Source organism: Apis laboriosa, unplaced genomic scaffold, assembly GCF_014066325.1.
Source record: "Apis laboriosa isolate Shangri-la unplaced genomic scaffold, ASM1406632v1 scaffold68_cov148, whole genome shotgun sequence".
NCBI classification, from domain to species: domain Eukaryota; kingdom Metazoa; phylum Arthropoda; class Insecta; order Hymenoptera; family Apidae; genus Apis; species Apis laboriosa.
In genome coordinates, this window is record NW_025224135.1 from 4,487,325 (window position 1) to 4,505,409 (window position 18,085).

Sequence of the window (18,085 nt, forward strand, 5' to 3'; positions counted from 1 at the left end):
ATTTCTATATTTATGAAAAGGTAAGATATTTTTTCTCTTAAAAATACTATTTTCAAATGTTTAAGAAAATCATTATAAGCTTCCTGCAATCTGATAATAACAACTAGCCTAAGGAAATCTAAAAGATTTATAAGGTTGAACGATAAAGAATATCCGGAAGCTAGTTACTTAAACAAAGAGTCTCAAAGATTCAAACAACAAAGAAAGGAAAAAATTTTCGAAGAACGAGAAAAAAAGAATGCGTTAATATTGACACAATTTGAAAAGAAAGAATACTAATAATAAAATACTAATAAAAGCAAAAGAAATTATCAATTTTTAATCTAAGTACAATTTTTTATTAAAGTTATTATATATACTTATTTTTATTAAAATAAGTACTAAAATAAATTAAAATTTCAATTTTTTTTCTTTTATTTCTTCAATTTATTTTCTAGCAATTAAATATTTTTGCCACATAAAATCTTTAAACACCACATCTGAGAATCCACATGCAGTCTCAGAATCATAATTTATCTTCATTACTTTAATTAAATACTCATTATTATTTCAAAGATATCTAAAACTCTTGAAAAAGAAATTTGGAGTATAGGATTTTTATCCATTAAAGCAGGGATCAAATGAGTGTCAAAAAAACAAATGTTACGTTTTTTTAACATTTATCATATTATATTCTAAGCATAGAAATAATTACAGGACATCTATATTTTATAATATAATGCTATGACGGTTGTTAAAAAGAGAGATTTAACATCCGTTTTTGACGTTTTTTGACGTGCGATTTCGACTTAAAATTTCTACGATGACATTATATTTACATCTATTCTACATTAGTATATATATATATATATATATATGTAAAGTTATCATGTAAGCTTTACTATGTATAGAATGTATAGAATATATATGTGAACTAATACAGAATTAACATTACCATAGCAACGAATCTGTGTTTTGAAACAAGTCTTCGATTCTTTATGAATGAATTGTCCTAATAATTATCATTTCGAGATTATTTTTAAAGCTGAAATAATATTTTTCCGGGTTGTTTTTACGGATATTGATACGGATCTGTAGTTATTGTCATTTACTCTATTGTCTATCAGACAGATTAGATAAGATATTTAGATTTATGTTTATTTTTCGTAAAAAAGAGTTAACAGGATTTTTTCTGCTTATCAAAAAATATTATATTCATCATAATCATCATGAGTGTTTTGTCTATGGAAGGAAGCATGAATAAGATGCGTCACGGTTTGCGAAAAGAGGTAAGGAAATGTTACAGCCCCAAAATTGTACAAAACTTTTTCATAAAAAAATAAAGTTTTTTTTAATTTGATTTGTTTGTTACGACTTGTTTTTTTCGTAGTTATTATTGCAATTATAATTGAAAAATACATATTAATAATAACAATTGAAATAAACAAACAAAAAATTATTAAAAAATAGTATTTCGTTCTTCCATTATTTTGAAAAAGTGAGAGAAGATATTTATAAAATTTTTTATAAAAATTATTAATTAATTAATTTTTAATTAGGAGGAGAATCGTATTTCACAACGTCGTCAAAATATATTATATCTTATATATGATTATCTGAACGAAAATAAGTAAGTATTATAAATATAAATTTTTTCTTATTTTAAATTTATTCATTTAAAATTTTTTCTTGAATATATATACGTATGTTTCGATATATTAAATCATTTAATTTTAATTTATTAATAATTATAAAATAAAAATATTTATAAATTTAAAATAATTTAATTACATCCTTTTTTATATTCAATAATTAATATTTTTATAAACATTTAACGAATATATAATATATACTATTTTTTTAAATGAATGTATCTTATATTTATATTATAAGATAATGTATCTGATATTTATAATAATTTATAAATATCAAATTCTAGACCAGATAAAATATTTATTTCAAAAGACTATAGATTCTAGCAAAATCTAATATTTATATTTTTAAATTAAAAATCAAGATATTTTAATTTTGAAGGAAAAATTATGAATTTTGAATTTCATTTTTTCGTTTATAATAACATAATAGTATAATACCAAAAATAAGAATGGAGAAGAAATAGTAGGAGAACAGAGATAGTATACAAATTTGAAAATCAACGCCATCTTCAGATATCGCAAATGAAATACATTTAGAAACAAGAATTGAAGATTAATGTCATCTTTTGAGTATTTAAAAGAGATCTTTAAAATTTAAAAAAATGATGGTAATCCTCAATTATTTTATCTTATTCAAGGTCTAGAGATTTTTTTGACATTCAAAAAATAATGCTGAGGATCAATTCTTATCTCTATTTTTCTACTATCTTTTCTTTTAAATTATATTTCATGTGAATTCTAGAGATGAAACTGATTCTACAATTTTTATCCTATATCTATTCTTTTCTCACTATTTATTCTTTTTGTCTATATATATTCTGTAAAATTTATATTCTTAAAAAACGGCTGTGATATTTAATTAAAAATAAAAAATATTTAAATCTTATGATTTTAATAATAAATTAATAATAAATCTTTTTATTAAATTTTCAATGAAATCATTATCGTTATATTAATATTAACATAATTTTATTAATATTAATATTTTATTATAATTTTATTAATTTTATTAATTTTAATTTTATTAATTTTATTAATATCAATATTTATAATTGTATACTAATTATAAATAAATATATATAATTTAATAATATTTAAATTTATTTGTATATTGTAATATTATTAGATACAATAATCAATATTATTTTAAACAATATTTAAAAAATTTTTTTTATAGTTATACAGAAACTTGCGAAACACTAATTTCCGAAGCTGAACTTGTTTCCGATATTCAAGTTTGCGATAATATCGATTTAGAAAGGATTATAATGGAATTTGAAAGTTATTATCATATGAAATTCAATAAATATCCCATGTTTTGTAAAAAAAATGCAACAAATATAGATAAAAAGTAAGTTTTATTTGTTTATTTAAATTATTCAGTTAAAAAATTTAAAATTTTTTCTTTCGTAATATTTTATTATTTTATGCGCTTATTTTTAAAAACTCAAAATTATTTATTATTTGTTAAATATAATTATGAATAATCGAATTGTTCCATAATAAAACTAATACAGATTTCAATTTTGATAAATGATTTTTGCAGAAAAAGTAAGACAAAAGTCACAATGCTTGCCAAACAATCGCAAAGTGAACTAGTGAAAGAAAATAATATACAAGAAATAAATAATGAAATAAATAATATTAATCTTGCAATGACAGTAAAACCGATTTTCTCCAATCAGAACATAATTAAAGTAGAACATAGTTCATCAGAAGAATTTGACATTCCAAAAGAAAAATTTATGCAATCGAAAATATGGAAATGTATCGAAAAACTATATTCAGCAAATTCAGAATTGCGAAAAATTGCTGTCGATATATCACATGTAATAAAACATCAATTTAATTGATAATAATTCTATAACAATGTATATATATATATTTTGTACAGGAAACAAAAACAAAATTCGAATATTATAATTTCATCGCATGTATTTTAATGTATCTTTTGTAATATAGGAGATTGTATTGGAGAATTTAAATGTACATTGGGATGATGTAGTAGGTTTAGATGACTGTAAAACAGCTATTAAAGAAGCTATTGTATATCCTCTTAAATATCCTGTCTTCTTTGCCGGTCCATTTTCTCCTTGGAAAGGTATTCTATTATATGGACCACCTGGCACAGGTAAGACATATATCATTATTTCTTTTATATACAAATAAATAAAAATATTCATAAAAAATTGACGAAATAGGCAAGACAATGTTAGTGAAAGCTGTAGCAACAGAGTGCAAATGCACTTTTTTTAATATAACAGCTAGCTCCTTAGTTAGCAAATGGAGAGGTGATTCCGAAAAATACATACGTGTAAGTTATCCTGTATAAAAGAAAGATCTTATATACGTAAAGTAATTGTGCAACTTTATTATCTGAAATATCTCACTTATTTTTGGAAAAAATATTTTAGATAAAAATTATGCTCCAAAGAAGCATTATAATATAATTAAAGTTATATCCAATATAATATATATATTTTAATAGAATACTACTATAAAACAGTAAAAAACTAGTTTAAAAAACAATTATATATTTAACAATTTATATTATTTATTATATATGAAATAAATTTATTTTAAATAGGTTTTATTCGACCTTGCTTATAGCCATTCGCCCACAATTATTTTCATAGATGAAATCGATTGGATAGCTACAAATGTACAAAATAATTCGTTATCTGAACCTGCAAAAAGATTTAGATCAGAACTTCTTACTAAGTTGGATGGATTAGTATCTACTGATAATTCAAATGTACTACTTCTAGCTGCAACTAATTGTCCGTGGTAATGATATGCAATCAATAAAAATACGTAAGAGTAATAATATTAATAAAAAAAATGTGAAAAATATATAAAAAATCTTAAGAAAAAGATTCTTATATTATATATTACATTATTATATAATATTTTATATAGAATTTTTATTAAAAAAATGTAAAAAATCTTTTATATTTAAAATATTTAAATTTTTTATTCTTTTATCTAGAATTTTTTTATAATAATGATTTTATTTGATAGGAATATTGATTCAGCTTTACTTAGACGTCTTGAGAAACGAATATACGTGTCATTACCCAATGAAGCTACTCGACTTGGTATATTTAAATTATATCTCAGTGATAATTTATTAAAGAATAAAAATATTGTAGACTTTTTAATGAGTTATACTAAACAGTATTCTGGTGCAGACATAAAATTGCTTTGTAAACAAGCATGGATGTTAGAAGTAACTCCAATGTGGAAAAATCTTGAAAAAAAAGAAATATTTATTACAGATTTGAAATATGAATTAAGGAATATTGAAATATTAAAAGAATTACTTAAAGAAACAGTACCTACAGTAACCAATATGGATATATATGATAACTGGGATACAAATAACAAATAATAAATAATTAAATCCAATAAAAACCAACTAATTAAAATATTATTATACTTAAATTTTTTTTAATTTTATATTAAAAGTTATATTAAAAAAATATATTAAATGTCATTGATCTATTATATAATAACATAATATATATGCAATAATATATATAAATAAGATGTCCCAAAAATATTGGAATATTCCTAAACTGGAGATTTTTGAAATAAAAAGTAACATATTCAAACAACATTTTCCTTTGCAAAAATTTTCATTACAGTTTTATTAATAAGCTGCCGCACATAGCTAATGCTACTATTATTGCATTACTAAACTACGCGCTTCGTGATTGGTCAGTGTTTTTTTGTTAATAACTAGTTAATAAAATCATAACGAAAATTTTTACAAATGTTACTTGAAATTACCTTAGAAATCTCCAGTTTATATATGTATCAATATTTTTGGGATATATCCTATATATACTATATAATAACATATATCCTTGTATTTTATAATCTTTAAATTATTTTTAGAAAAACAAAATCTAATGAAATCTAATAAAATAAAATTTATATTTCTATTTTAAATAATAATTAATATATATTATATTTTTCTACAACTAGTAATAAGATTTCAATAAACCATATAAAATGAAAAAATGAAATAGTGATTTTTTATATCAATATTATTATTCTTATTATATAAAAATTGTATTTCATGTTAAAAGGATGTATAATCAACAATTTTTTCTTTTTATTTGATTCTTCTCTGCTTGTTTTAAACCATGATAATAACCTGTAAAACAAATATTATAGTCCATTATAGTCCATTAAGTTTCATATAAAATAAGTTTATAAATAATTTACCTGTGTGAAAACCACTAATATACCATGACATTAACATACTCGAAAGTGCTTCTGCATCATTATCTGGTAATCTAACAAATTTTATTTAAATTTAATTTTTTTTAAATAAATATTATAATTACATGGATAAATATAAAATACTTGGATAAAACATTGCATAAAACTTTTATTTACTTAGCCATTAATTGTGGAGGTAAAGGAGGTGCAGGTGGCATTGTATCTGCCATTAAATTAAAAGATGTTCCAGGCATAAATTGATGTTTGTAAGTTTTTGTTTCTTCAGATTCACAATCCATTTTTTCTCCACTATATTTTCTTGAATTCATATTTGTAGAAAAATTTGATTCACTAATCTCTTCATTTTCTTCATCAAATTTATGTTCCATAGCATTTTTTTGTTGAGCTATCTGACTTTGTAAACCTTCTGATTCCAAAAGAGAATTCAATTCTACTTTCTCCGTATTGCCATAACCTAAACATATTAAAAAAAAAATCTTGTCATTTGACAAGTTACAAAATTTATAAAATATATATATATGTGATTTTAATATATTTTTTAAGTGATATTACAATCAGATTAAAAATATTACCTACAAATTTTACAATACAAGTTCCATTATTTTCATAAATTTTTGTTATTATTGCTTCATAAATTTCACCATCTTCTGAGTATACTGCACGACAAGGTGCCCCTACAATCCATTTCTATTCATAAAAAATTTAAATATATATATTAATATCATAAGTAAATAAAATAAAATAAATATTTTTTCCTAATATACTGAATGATTTTTTAATTTTTCTTCCACTTTATAGAATTCAATTAAAATTAATTAAATTTATAAAATTATAATAAAATCATGACCTTGTATGGTTTGCTTGTAAGCTTAGATTGCTTTTGTAACTTTTGTTTGCATTCAGAATTTTTAATGCCTATTCCCATACGCTTGCCTACTTCTTCTTTTGCTAAGTTTATTGCTTTATCATATGCTTTTATTAATGCACTATCATCCCACACATCTTCACTATGCTCTGTGCTCTTTTAAAAACAACAAGTTATGTATTTTATACGAGTACTTATATTTAACTTATTAATAATTATAACCTAAATTTGATATTAAAAATATACACATACATTTCCATTTCCCCGTATGAAAAGAACATTATCATCTGCCATTTTATGAAAATAATTTCATTGAAATATTAAATTTCTTTCCGAAAAATTAATTTGTTACATTTCTTTAAACGCAACAAATTGTAAACAATGATAATACTATCACTAATGCCAACCATAATATGAAAACTTTTCTATGATCAGTAACAATAGATATCTATTTATTCAAGAAATTATTTTTTTTTAAGAATGATTAATACCAATTAATTAAATATTCTTATTTATTTATCACTAATTGTATTTTATTTTATTTATAATATGATTATATTAATATTTTTAAAATATTTTTAAAGATTTAATAATAATAATAAAATAAGATTTAAGATATCAAAGTATGATAGTTTATTTATGTAATAAACTAAAATTGTTCTTTTTACTTAGAAATATAAATATTAATTTTATATTTATTAAAAAATTCATTTCTAAAATTGAAAATTACACATATAATTATATTACTATATGATATTTATTGTCATTTTAAATTACAATAATTATATATTCCATATAAGTTCGCAATTAATTTGCCATATTTATTAGAAAGAACAACAGATTAGAAAGAACAATAAAAAAATAAAAATATAAAATATAAAAGACAAATTATATTTAGATTTTTAATAGTAAATTGTATACTTTATTACTAAATGAGATAATATATATAAAATATATATTTATAAACAATATATATTTTATAAATTATATTTATATAATATCAAATAATTTTTTAAAAAATTATTTTTTAATAAATCAATTATTTGTAGTGGCAATTCTCATGTTATAACGCATGGTTTGAAACACGTGCTCGGTACATGTCAGTTAATACTATTTTATAACCTGTCGTCACAAAAGAACACAGTAGTATTTGATCGAAAGAATGTCGTGAAAGTTCCTGTACAAAGTACAATTAAACTATAATTGGTATTTATCGTAATACTTTTGTGGTATTCGACGTAGTGTCCCATACTTATACTAGTAGAATGGCGTTAGTAAATCAATTTCAAAAGTTTTCGAGATCAATTCTCTGCATTGCTTCGAATTATTCAAAATTCACAAGCAACACAATGTTGCCTTTTTTACAGACAACAAGAGGAACATCAACGACACAACCACTTTCAGAAAAACAAGAGTAAGTGACGCAATTTTTTTTGAAACAAATAGTATTAATAGAGTAGTATTAATAAAAACAATATTATGAACATAAAAATATAATAATGTTAATAAAATAATTATGTAAATCTTATGCATTATAACAATTATATTTTATTTTTATTATTATAAATCATAAATAATAATAGTATAATGTAATTTAATTTTATTACTACATATACGTATATAATATATATTCGAAAAAAAACATGACGCGTTACATATACATACATGTATATTTATATACAAGCATATACTATAATATATTATAAAACATATCATTAAAATTAATTTGAAAATCTTATCTAAATAAAAAAAATTAAATAAAATTTTATGTATAATATATGATATGATATGAATTTTATGAATATATATATTTATGTATATGTATTTTTGAATAATCTTATTTTAAATCTAATTATTTCTAGAGTTCATATAACATTTGTTAAGGCAAGTGGAGAGAGAATCAAAGCAAAAGGAAAAATTGGAGATACTATTTTAGATATAGTAGTAAACAATGAAATTGATTTAGATGGATATGGTATGTTCTAAAAAAACATAATTTGCTTTAAAATAATATAATAAAATATATATAAATAATAAATATAATTTACTTTAGAATAATTGTAAGAAAAAAAAATAATATTTCATATTTTTTTCACTACCATATAAGTGAATTATAATTTTTAAATAAATAATTTTTAAGATATATTGTTATTTATGTAGGTGCTTGTGAGGGAACATTAACTTGTAGTACATGTCATTTGATATTTCCAAAAGAAGTTTATGATATACTTCCTGACAAACCAACAGATGAAGAATTAGATATGTTAGATCTAGCATATGAATTAACAGACACGTAAGTCAATAATAATTTAATAATTTAATATAAAATAAAAGTAATAAAATTAAAAATAATTTTGTAATTAATTGAAATATAATGGAATTTGATTCGATTCATTATTATTAAGAAAATTCAGAGATATATACTTACATGTTTAATCACTTTCACATGCATATTATAATATATATTAAAATGATATATATATATTAAATATTTTAATTATTTAAATAATTGTTTTATTAATCTATTTTAAAAAATATTTGTAAATATATAATTTATATTTTAATATAAAACCAAATATTGCAATATTATTTTCAAAATTAAATATTATATAAAATATATTAAATATAATTATAAAACTTATTTTAGAATAAATAATCATACAATAGATCACTGTATCTTTAAGTAGAATTTCAATTTTCTAGCTCTGAATTCTATGAAACCAAAATTATGTGAATAAATTTTCATAATCTTTTATTTATAAATCCTTGAGCATAAATAAATATTAAAATAACATTTCAAATTTTTTGGTAATTTTACCTCTTTTTTTCAAAATTTTTCTTTATTATTTCAGCTCACGACTAGGCTGTCAAATAGTAATGACTAAAGAACTTGATGGAATTGAGGTAAAAGTTCCAACAACAATTAATGATGCAAGAGCATAACTAAGATTTGTTATAGTTTAAAAAATTTGTATAATAATTCTTATTATAATGACAAAAAATTTAGGATTGAAATATATAAATAAAAAAGTTCATTTTTAAATGCGAAACTAAGACATATGTTGTAGCAGAAATGACAATTTTTATAGAGAACAATAAGATTTATGTAAAGTTATAATTTCCATATTTGTATATTGTTACTGTAAAAAGCTTATATAATTATGAAAGAAATATATTTTTTTTTATCATTTAAAAGTTAAAATCAAAAATTAAATATATAATATATTTAAATTATATATTTATAGATTATATATTTTTTGACATATATATTAAAATATATTATCAATTATAAAACATGTTGTAATTTTTCTGTCTAATTATTTATATTTTAAATTGTTAATATTGTAAATAAGATATATTTTTAACATAAACTTTTTAAAAATTATTTCAGTAATAAATTATTTCAGTAATAAATTCAAATACATAAATATTTTTTTATTTTATATTATAATATTAAAATATAATTATATATTGAAAATTTTATTTATTTAAAAATTTCAAAAAGATTATTTATTTAATAAGTTAAATATCTTTTAAACAAAAATACTTTTTAAAAAATTTTATTTTATTATTATTGACTTTATTTGCTTTTTTTTTTAAACAAAATACTTATATTTCTGAACATTCGTTTTTTATAAATTATATGATTTTTTATAAATTAAATGCTTTACTGAATCTAAATTTCCATTATCTGTTCAGAATAATTTATTTTTTCCTTAACTAGGTACATACTAAATACATTTCTTGTAAGTACCAGTACATAAAGCTAAAACACTTTTGTACTATGCTCATGGACCTAACAAATAATTTAATTTGTGTATTGTCATTTGTATATTTCGTTACGTGCAAAATATTCTATTTCTACACTACTTACAAATTCGATATAACATTATACCGTAAAATTTACATATTTTCATTCAGTACAATATTACCCTGCCCAATTTGAATACAATTCAGAACATATGTGTTATATTTCTCTATTCCGAATTGTTTTACATAGTATGTACACTGATCTATCTAAACGCGAATTATATCTAAATACGATATGAAAAATTTATAAATGATTTATATTTGTAACTCACGAAGATCATAAATTTTTTCTGATATATTTTGTTGAACACTGAAGTAGTAAACAACAATTGATCGCCCACAATAAATAAACAAACAATTTCATTTTTTTCTATCGATTTAATATTATTATATAGCAAATATATAACAATGCTTTGAAAGATATTGAAATTTCAAAAATTTTATAACATTTTAAATTTTTATTTTTCTTAGTATTTTTCTTGCTGAATATATGATAATATTATACATATACTGAAAATCATAATAAAAGTATCTAGAGATAATTTATTTCGTCGGTAGATTAAAATATTTTATAAATATATATTTAGGAATGTTTTCATAATAATTACAATGAAGAATCGTATTAAATATTATATATAATATACTTTTAATCTTTCAAAACATCATATTTCTATAAATGTAATAAGTAAATACTATAAACATTTACCCTGTTCAACAATTTTTCAAAAATCTTTATTTAGTCGAAAAATGTTTTTATATTAAAATATTAAAATTAAGATAATAATTTTTATGTTTGCTATTTAAATATGACATTAATTTTCCACTAATTTTTGTATATCAATATATCAAATTTTTTTCGTTTGTTTGATTTCATCTCTTTCATTCAATGTTTAATTATAAAAAAATGTATAAATACATTACTTATAAAATTAATATTAAATACGAAATAATTAAAAATAAACTAAAAAATCTAGATATTTTTTTTAAAAGAATTTTATATATAGAAAACGATCGGTCATATTATGAATGGAACATGAAAACAATACTTTTTTTATTTTTTAATTTCGCGTTTAAATAATTCTAAATATTAAAGTCTAAATACATATCGATTTTTGACTCGATAACTGTATTTATGAATATAATTAAACTATAATTCTGCGCACATGAGGAGAAGGAACAAACACGTATAGTATACACGCTTAAATAACAAAATTAAAATGATTTATGTTCAATGTGAACTTGATCGAAGTCCTAGTCTCGAATTATAAAGTTTCTATCATACATACATAAAATTCAATATTTTATTATAATTTCTACGTTTAAAAAATATAAAATGTTTTATTCGATTCTAAATAAAATTAATAGTTGTAAAAAATGAAAAAAATTTGTAAATAGTGAAAAATCGAAATACCACCATAAGTTATAAAATTTAAATTTTATATAATACGAATACAAAGTTTTTTTTGTACATCTACATATATTTTTTACTCTTTATAGTTCAAGATTTGCACTTCGCCAATTTTCTTTCTACTGTGCATGCACAACGACAATTCTATAATCGCTGAATTACGCGCAACAGTAAAAAATTATTCTTTCGTGAAGGCGAAAGTAACCTAGGACTAGAAGTTTCATAACATTAATGATAATAATAGTAACAATATTAATATTAATAATAATAGTAATTAAGTAATATTAACAATATCAATAATAGTAATAAAATGGTAATGGCAAGATACACGCGAATATAAATTAGTTATTTTTTTCGTTACGTCTTTTGGACGTTTTCTTAAAAATTATTTTATTTGTAATTAATATTAACGAACAATTTTACTTTCTTTTTTGTTTTTCTATTTCTCATAATAATCCATGTTTTTTTCCTCATTTTCGAAATAACATTAAATTACTTTTCTTTCTATAACAAACTTCATTATAAAAAGTCTAATTGACTGAATTTGTTTATTGAAACAATTACTCCATATTTCCGATTACTTGGAATTTATGGTTTAAAAAAAAAGTTCTTTAGAAAAACTGAATAAAAATCCAAAAAAAATTAAAAAGTTTACAAAATATAAATATTAAACAACAAGATTATATAATTCTACAAGCAACAGGTTAACCGGGAAACCACAGAAATGACATTGTATACTAGTGCCCACTGTAGGAAAAGAAATGAATTAATCGCTTAACCAAACCGTTCACGAAAAACGATTTTTCTACCAATTAAATCATCCAAATTTTGAAATGAGTCTATAATTTTAAAAATAATGAAATGCTTTTCTCTTTAATCAAAACTTAATTAGAAAATCAATAATCAATCATTAATCTTCAATTCTACATTAAAAACAATCTTTGAATCAAGATTCTAAACCAATGTAGACAATTCATGAGGACTATTAGTAGTTGCTGCACTACTTAAATCCAATGTGGCAGCTGGAAGTCCAGGGCTAACACTGCCAGTCGCTTCCCGCGGCAAGTGTTGCGATCTATTCAATTTATTTCCAGGACTTGGTGGCGATCTATCCGCCGGTGTATCTGGTGGCGTAACTATGTTTCTATGTCCGCTCACATTTAAATGATTGTGCGTCGCTGCGATCGAAGCTGGCGATGAAAGCAACAAGGGCGGTGGGGACATTGACACGTGTCGATGATGATGATGATGATGATAATGTTGGTATTGTGTCGCACGACTGTGTATTGTATGACTGGCATTTAGTTGATTTGTCACAGAGCCAACTTTTGTAGGACAGCCAGCATAGTGGATAGTCAATGGACCACGTAATTGTTGTTGCTGTTGCAATTGAGGTTGATTTTGGTGCTGCTGTAATTGCTGTTGACGTTGCAATTGTACCGCCGCTTCACATTGTTCGCGCGCTAACGCCTTCACAGCGTTCGTCTTCTCCTAGAAAATAATAATAATAATAATAAAAGAGTTAGTTTGATCATAATGTATTTTATATATATATTTTCGAATTTGAAAGAAAAAAAAGAAAAATAATATTGTTTTAATAGAACTTTATAAACCGATTTCTAAGACATAATATAATAATTGTAAGTTTGATTCGGATTTATGTGATTTATGTGATTCGTCTTTCCTATCCACTGTCAATGAATTTGATATGACATAAAAAAATGTTGGATTATCTTCTGAATTCTTTTGAATTCTTTCTTTTCTTCAATATAATTATATTATTAAATATTTTGATATATATAAATATATATAAATATGTTGTATATAATTTAATGACATATGTTATTTTCTGATGTTTTCAATATAAAAAATGTTTCAAATATAAAAAAAATTATAAATGGCATAAATAAATAATCTAACTCTTTTACATAAAAAATGTATGTTATCGAATAAGCAAAGAATTCGTAATTGAAATTACAAAATACTGATAAAAAAAGGCAATAATTACATATATTTAATATAGTTTGTGAACAGAATAACGCGACATAGTTGAACGTTTTAGGTAACATATACTGATCGTGTACGCTTGCGTAATAAGATTCTCGAAGGCTATTTCTGTAGTGTTTGTGCATTCAGTTAGATTACATTTTATATGAAATTTAGATAAATTGTAGAATAAAAAATTCTTAATATTTAATAACGAATATAATTATGAAATTATTATATATATAAATATTGCCAGTATAAAATATTTTGACATTTTTAAGTAAAATAGTTATTCTACAATATAAATTTGAAATTTACATTTTTTTAACATTTTTTCTTGTATAAATTGATTAAGACAATTAAAATTAAAAAATTATATAAAATTCTAATATTTTTTCTAAAATTTTGCAATTAATTATATTATATTTTTACGAAATATATATTATTATGAAATTTACCATATTATTATGCTAAGTTTGAAGAATAAAGTTATATTTTTGAAAAATATTTAAAATAAAATAAAATAAAAAATATATAAAATATATTCTGAACATACTAGATCTCTGAATGAAAAAACATATTTACCCTCTGCCACACGAAGACGTTATGAACCATTGCACATCCACAAAACACAATGCCAAGACCTATAAAAACGGACGTGACGATTGCCGGTGTTGAATGAAACTGGATGAATGTGTACAATATCATACCTGAAAGCATTGTTAGAAATATATATATATATATATAAATATTTATATTTTTTATTTATATTTTTTATTATATTTCATATTTATATTTATATTTATATTATATATATATATATATCATACAAATCCAAAAAACAATATTAATATATAAAAAAATATTTTAATTTCTTTAAATTTATTAAAGCATAAAACATATTTTTTTTTTTAAATTTGAATGCTTAAACAAAATTTATCAGTTTATCACGATCGAAAATTCAAACGAAAATTATGTAACTAAATTACATAAACTTCAAATTGAATTTCAATTTTTTCATTAATGGTAGAAATATACAATTTAATTTCTTTAAGAATGAATTAATTAAGACTAATAAAAGATAATTATTATGAATTTTTCTATAACAAAAATAATGTTTAATTATAATTATGTTATGTTATATTTATGTTATATTTTATGATTTATACTTGAGTTAAAAGAAAATTAAAGATACATGTATGAATACGACAACATCTTCCAAAAGATAAAATTTGATAGAATGAATAGCCTCTTACCAGTTAGAAAGACAGGAATGCTAATGAAAAATCCTCCGACAGCACATATCCGGCTGATGGATGATTTTTGCAGGTACTTGTTACTCCTAAAACAAAGATAAATTGAAGAAAAAAATATTTTGCGAATCTGCGATAATTAAACAAAAAAATTTTTTTTGAAAAAAAAATGAAAAATATAATTTAAAAGAGAACAATTATAATTAAAGAGAACAATTATATTCATAATATGAAAATAAAAAAATAATTATAATATGAAAATAAAAAAATGACTATAAAACATAATTAAAAGATTATATATTAACTATTGATTACTAACTTGTTGAATAATTTATTTTATTTATTTTATAATTATTTGTATAATTATTAAAAATAAATTTATATAAACGATATAACTCTTATAACTCATTTTTTTCTATTTATCATCTTTCTCCATTTTCCCTTTCTGTTTTTATTATTCTGTCACCATATTATCATAAACATATTATGTATATTCGTCAAACGACAAAGCAACATTGCTCTATATAATTCTCCGCTCACGCACGTCAACTAACCCGACCGCAAACGATACTGGTAATTTCCAACAACCACAAACGATTTCACCGCAATTACCGGTGTTCAAGAAGTTTGCCGATTCTCTCTTAAAAGGCTCGATTATACATGCCAGATCGTAAAACGAATCATACCATATAGATTTTCGATGGAAAAACATAATTTGTTTGGACATTTTCTGGTTGCGACTAATTTTCACGCGCTAAAATCATAATAACTGGAATCGAGGAAGAGTAAGTTCTTCCTGGAATAATTCTTCTTGTATTCTTAGACATTCTCTTGAATGTCTCTTTATAACATTGTTAAGTATAGTCATAAGTCGTTTTTATTTCTGATTGTACATCGATGAATGTCCAGGTTTTGAAAATAGTTTTTCAATGATAGATATGTATATATACAATATGTATATAATACAATAAATGTTAAATGTTTTATATTATATTATATTGTATTGTATTTTAATTTATTTATTTTATTTTATTTATTTTATTTATTATGTGCAAAATATGTCACAAAATTTTTGAATTTAATTTAATATTCATTAACATAAAAAAAATATGATATCGATAATTAATAATTTTATTATTGGTTAAATTTTTTTATTTTCTTTTATTAATTTTTTCTTATTAATTTTTAACTTAATTGTAATTTTTAATTATTATTTAGTTATTATTAGATTAATAAATGATAATAAATAGTTAAATAATGTAGTAAATAATACATATTACAAAGGTAATATCAAAAATAAAAAGAGTTAAACAAAAGCATATTTTATCCAACATTGTTTAATTTTAAGCATTTATTATTCTGCAAAACTGATAATATATATTTAGATATATGTTGATTTTAAACAAGTTTCATTAGAATGAGGCAAAATAAAAAATTCTTAAGAAACCGTTGCGTCCATCCCTTTCGAGGTCGACAACCTCTTTGGATATGTTTCAAGAACACCATACCAATAAAACATCGAGTTTTAGACTAATTCCTCGTTGATCTTTTCCGTGCACGTGCGTAAATTTAGCCTTCTACGTTAGTTATTCCGAACGAACATTTATTTTCCATTTTCGTTTTCTTCACAGAAAGAATAATCAACATCCACAATTGAAATTATCTTATAAAATTAATGAAAGATCTATAGATGGCAGATGAGAAAAATTATTATACAATAATATAGTTTATTTATTTTATATCATATTTTATGCTATGATTTTTTAATTTACAAAATCATTTAATCAAAGAAAAAAAAATTAATAGATAAACTATTAATATTGCACACAAATTTGATCAATCTATCTATTTACTAATACTGCAATAAATTTCCATTGCAACATTCCACGTTCCTTCGCCGCACCTTAAACTCCTCACTAGACTATTTCATCTCAAAGTGCTATATAACTCTTACGACACTGATCAAACCTCAAATTTCATAAAATTCCAAGACTCTTTTAGATATTCCTTAAAGAACAATAAATTTTAGTAAAAAAATTGATAATTTGTTTCTAAAGAAATTAAGAAATATTATTATAAGTTAATAATAATATAAATATATAAAATTATTTGCATCTGTAAAAAATTATCTTATAAAAAAAATAATTAACATTAAAAAATTTAGAAATTAATATTTATTAATAAAAAAAACTTGTATACAAATTTTTCTATAGATATTATATAATTAATATAATAATATTATATAAATAAAAATAAATAAATACTATAAATTTTTGCAAGAAAACCTATAACTTATATTGAATATTAAATATCTTAAATTCCCAATAGAAATTTAGTATACATAATAAATTTCACTATGTGAGTTAATTGGATCGAAAAGATTAAAAGCTAAATTTAGGGAGCATAGTTATAAAGAATGGCGTGTCACCGCGCTATTAACAATGAGATTGAATGCGCGATCTGAACAATAAATATTAGACGGTTCTCTGACCTGCATTTTCGCATGCAATTTCGACCGATTTAGAAACACGAAAATTTCCTATGAACCGAACCAATTGTTCGAAATTCAGTTCATATATTAATATAAGAACTCTCATGTACTTCATATTTTATTACTTTAATAATTAAATTAATAAATTATGTGCAATTGCGATCAATAATATGTATATTTTAATGTATTAAAATTAATGGCCAGAAATTAATATAATGACAACACAAAGAGAGTCTCAACATATAAGACACAATATGGTTTCATAAGTGACGAGTACTGGCGCACGCGCATTGTCTTTTGTTTTAGACATGCGCGAAAGTTTTATTTATATTCACTGCACGTGAGTTTAAAGTAGGTTATGTTTACATTTGAAAAACTTTGAAAACA

At 21.6% G+C, this 18,085-nt stretch overlaps 4 protein-coding genes across 5 annotated transcripts in view; 2 read left to right on the forward strand and 2 right to left on the reverse strand.

Annotated features, from left to right (window-relative positions):
- The first annotated feature begins 723 nt into the window (after positions 1 to 723).
- On the forward strand, positions 724 to 5,077 carry LOC122718881 (katanin p60 ATPase-containing subunit A-like 2). The gene is made up of 9 exons (XM_043944257.1): positions 724 to 729; positions 1,164 to 1,268; positions 1,539 to 1,609; positions 2,812 to 2,985; positions 3,181 to 3,463; positions 3,597 to 3,765; positions 3,836 to 3,948; positions 4,222 to 4,421; positions 4,656 to 5,077. Exons 1-9 carry the CDS (start codon positions 724 to 726, stop codon positions 5,023 to 5,025), a joined length of 1,491 nt encoding a protein of 496 aa, XP_043800192.1. The 3' UTR covers positions 5,026 to 5,077.
- A 591-nt stretch (positions 5,078 to 5,668) lies between these two features.
- LOC122718831 (survival motor neuron protein) lies at positions 5,669 to 7,137 on the reverse strand. 2 transcript variants are annotated; one of them, XM_043944186.1, is made up of 6 exons: positions 7,003 to 7,137; positions 6,733 to 6,906; positions 6,462 to 6,572; positions 6,042 to 6,361; positions 5,868 to 5,938; positions 5,669 to 5,796 (listed from the first exon to the last, which is right to left on the reverse strand). In XM_043944186.1, exons 1-6 carry the CDS (start codon positions 7,042 to 7,044, stop codon positions 5,738 to 5,740), a joined length of 777 nt encoding a protein of 258 aa, XP_043800121.1. In that variant the 5' UTR covers positions 7,045 to 7,137; the 3' UTR covers positions 5,669 to 5,737. The 2 variants fall into 2 exon arrangements, with proteins under 2 accessions (XP_043800121.1, XP_043800122.1); XM_043944187.1 differs by having other exon boundaries at positions 6,042 to 6,339; positions 6,458 to 6,572.
- Positions 7,138 to 7,820: 683 nt separating this feature from the next.
- LOC122718827 (adrenodoxin-like protein 2, mitochondrial) lies at positions 7,821 to 9,897 on the forward strand. Its single transcript, XM_043944180.1, has 4 exons — positions 7,821 to 8,164; positions 8,613 to 8,725; positions 8,911 to 9,043; positions 9,603 to 9,897. Exons 1-4 carry the CDS (start codon positions 8,016 to 8,018, stop codon positions 9,691 to 9,693), a joined length of 486 nt encoding a protein of 161 aa, XP_043800115.1. The 5' UTR covers positions 7,821 to 8,015; the 3' UTR covers positions 9,694 to 9,897.
- A 1,550-nt stretch (positions 9,898 to 11,447) lies between these two features.
- LOC122718814 overlaps positions 11,448 to 18,085 on the reverse strand; it is a 33,052-nt gene continuing 26,414 nt past the window's right edge. The window contains exons 3-5 of the mRNA XM_043944163.1: positions 15,211 to 15,296; positions 14,540 to 14,664; positions 11,448 to 13,459 (exon numbers count right to left, since the gene is read on the reverse strand). Of these exons, the coding sequence (XP_043800098.1) occupies positions 12,923 to 13,459; positions 14,540 to 14,664; positions 15,211 to 15,296 (748 nt within the window). The 3' untranslated portion in view covers positions 11,448 to 12,922. The remainder of the gene's footprint in view (positions 13,460 to 14,539; positions 14,665 to 15,210; positions 15,297 to 18,085) is intronic.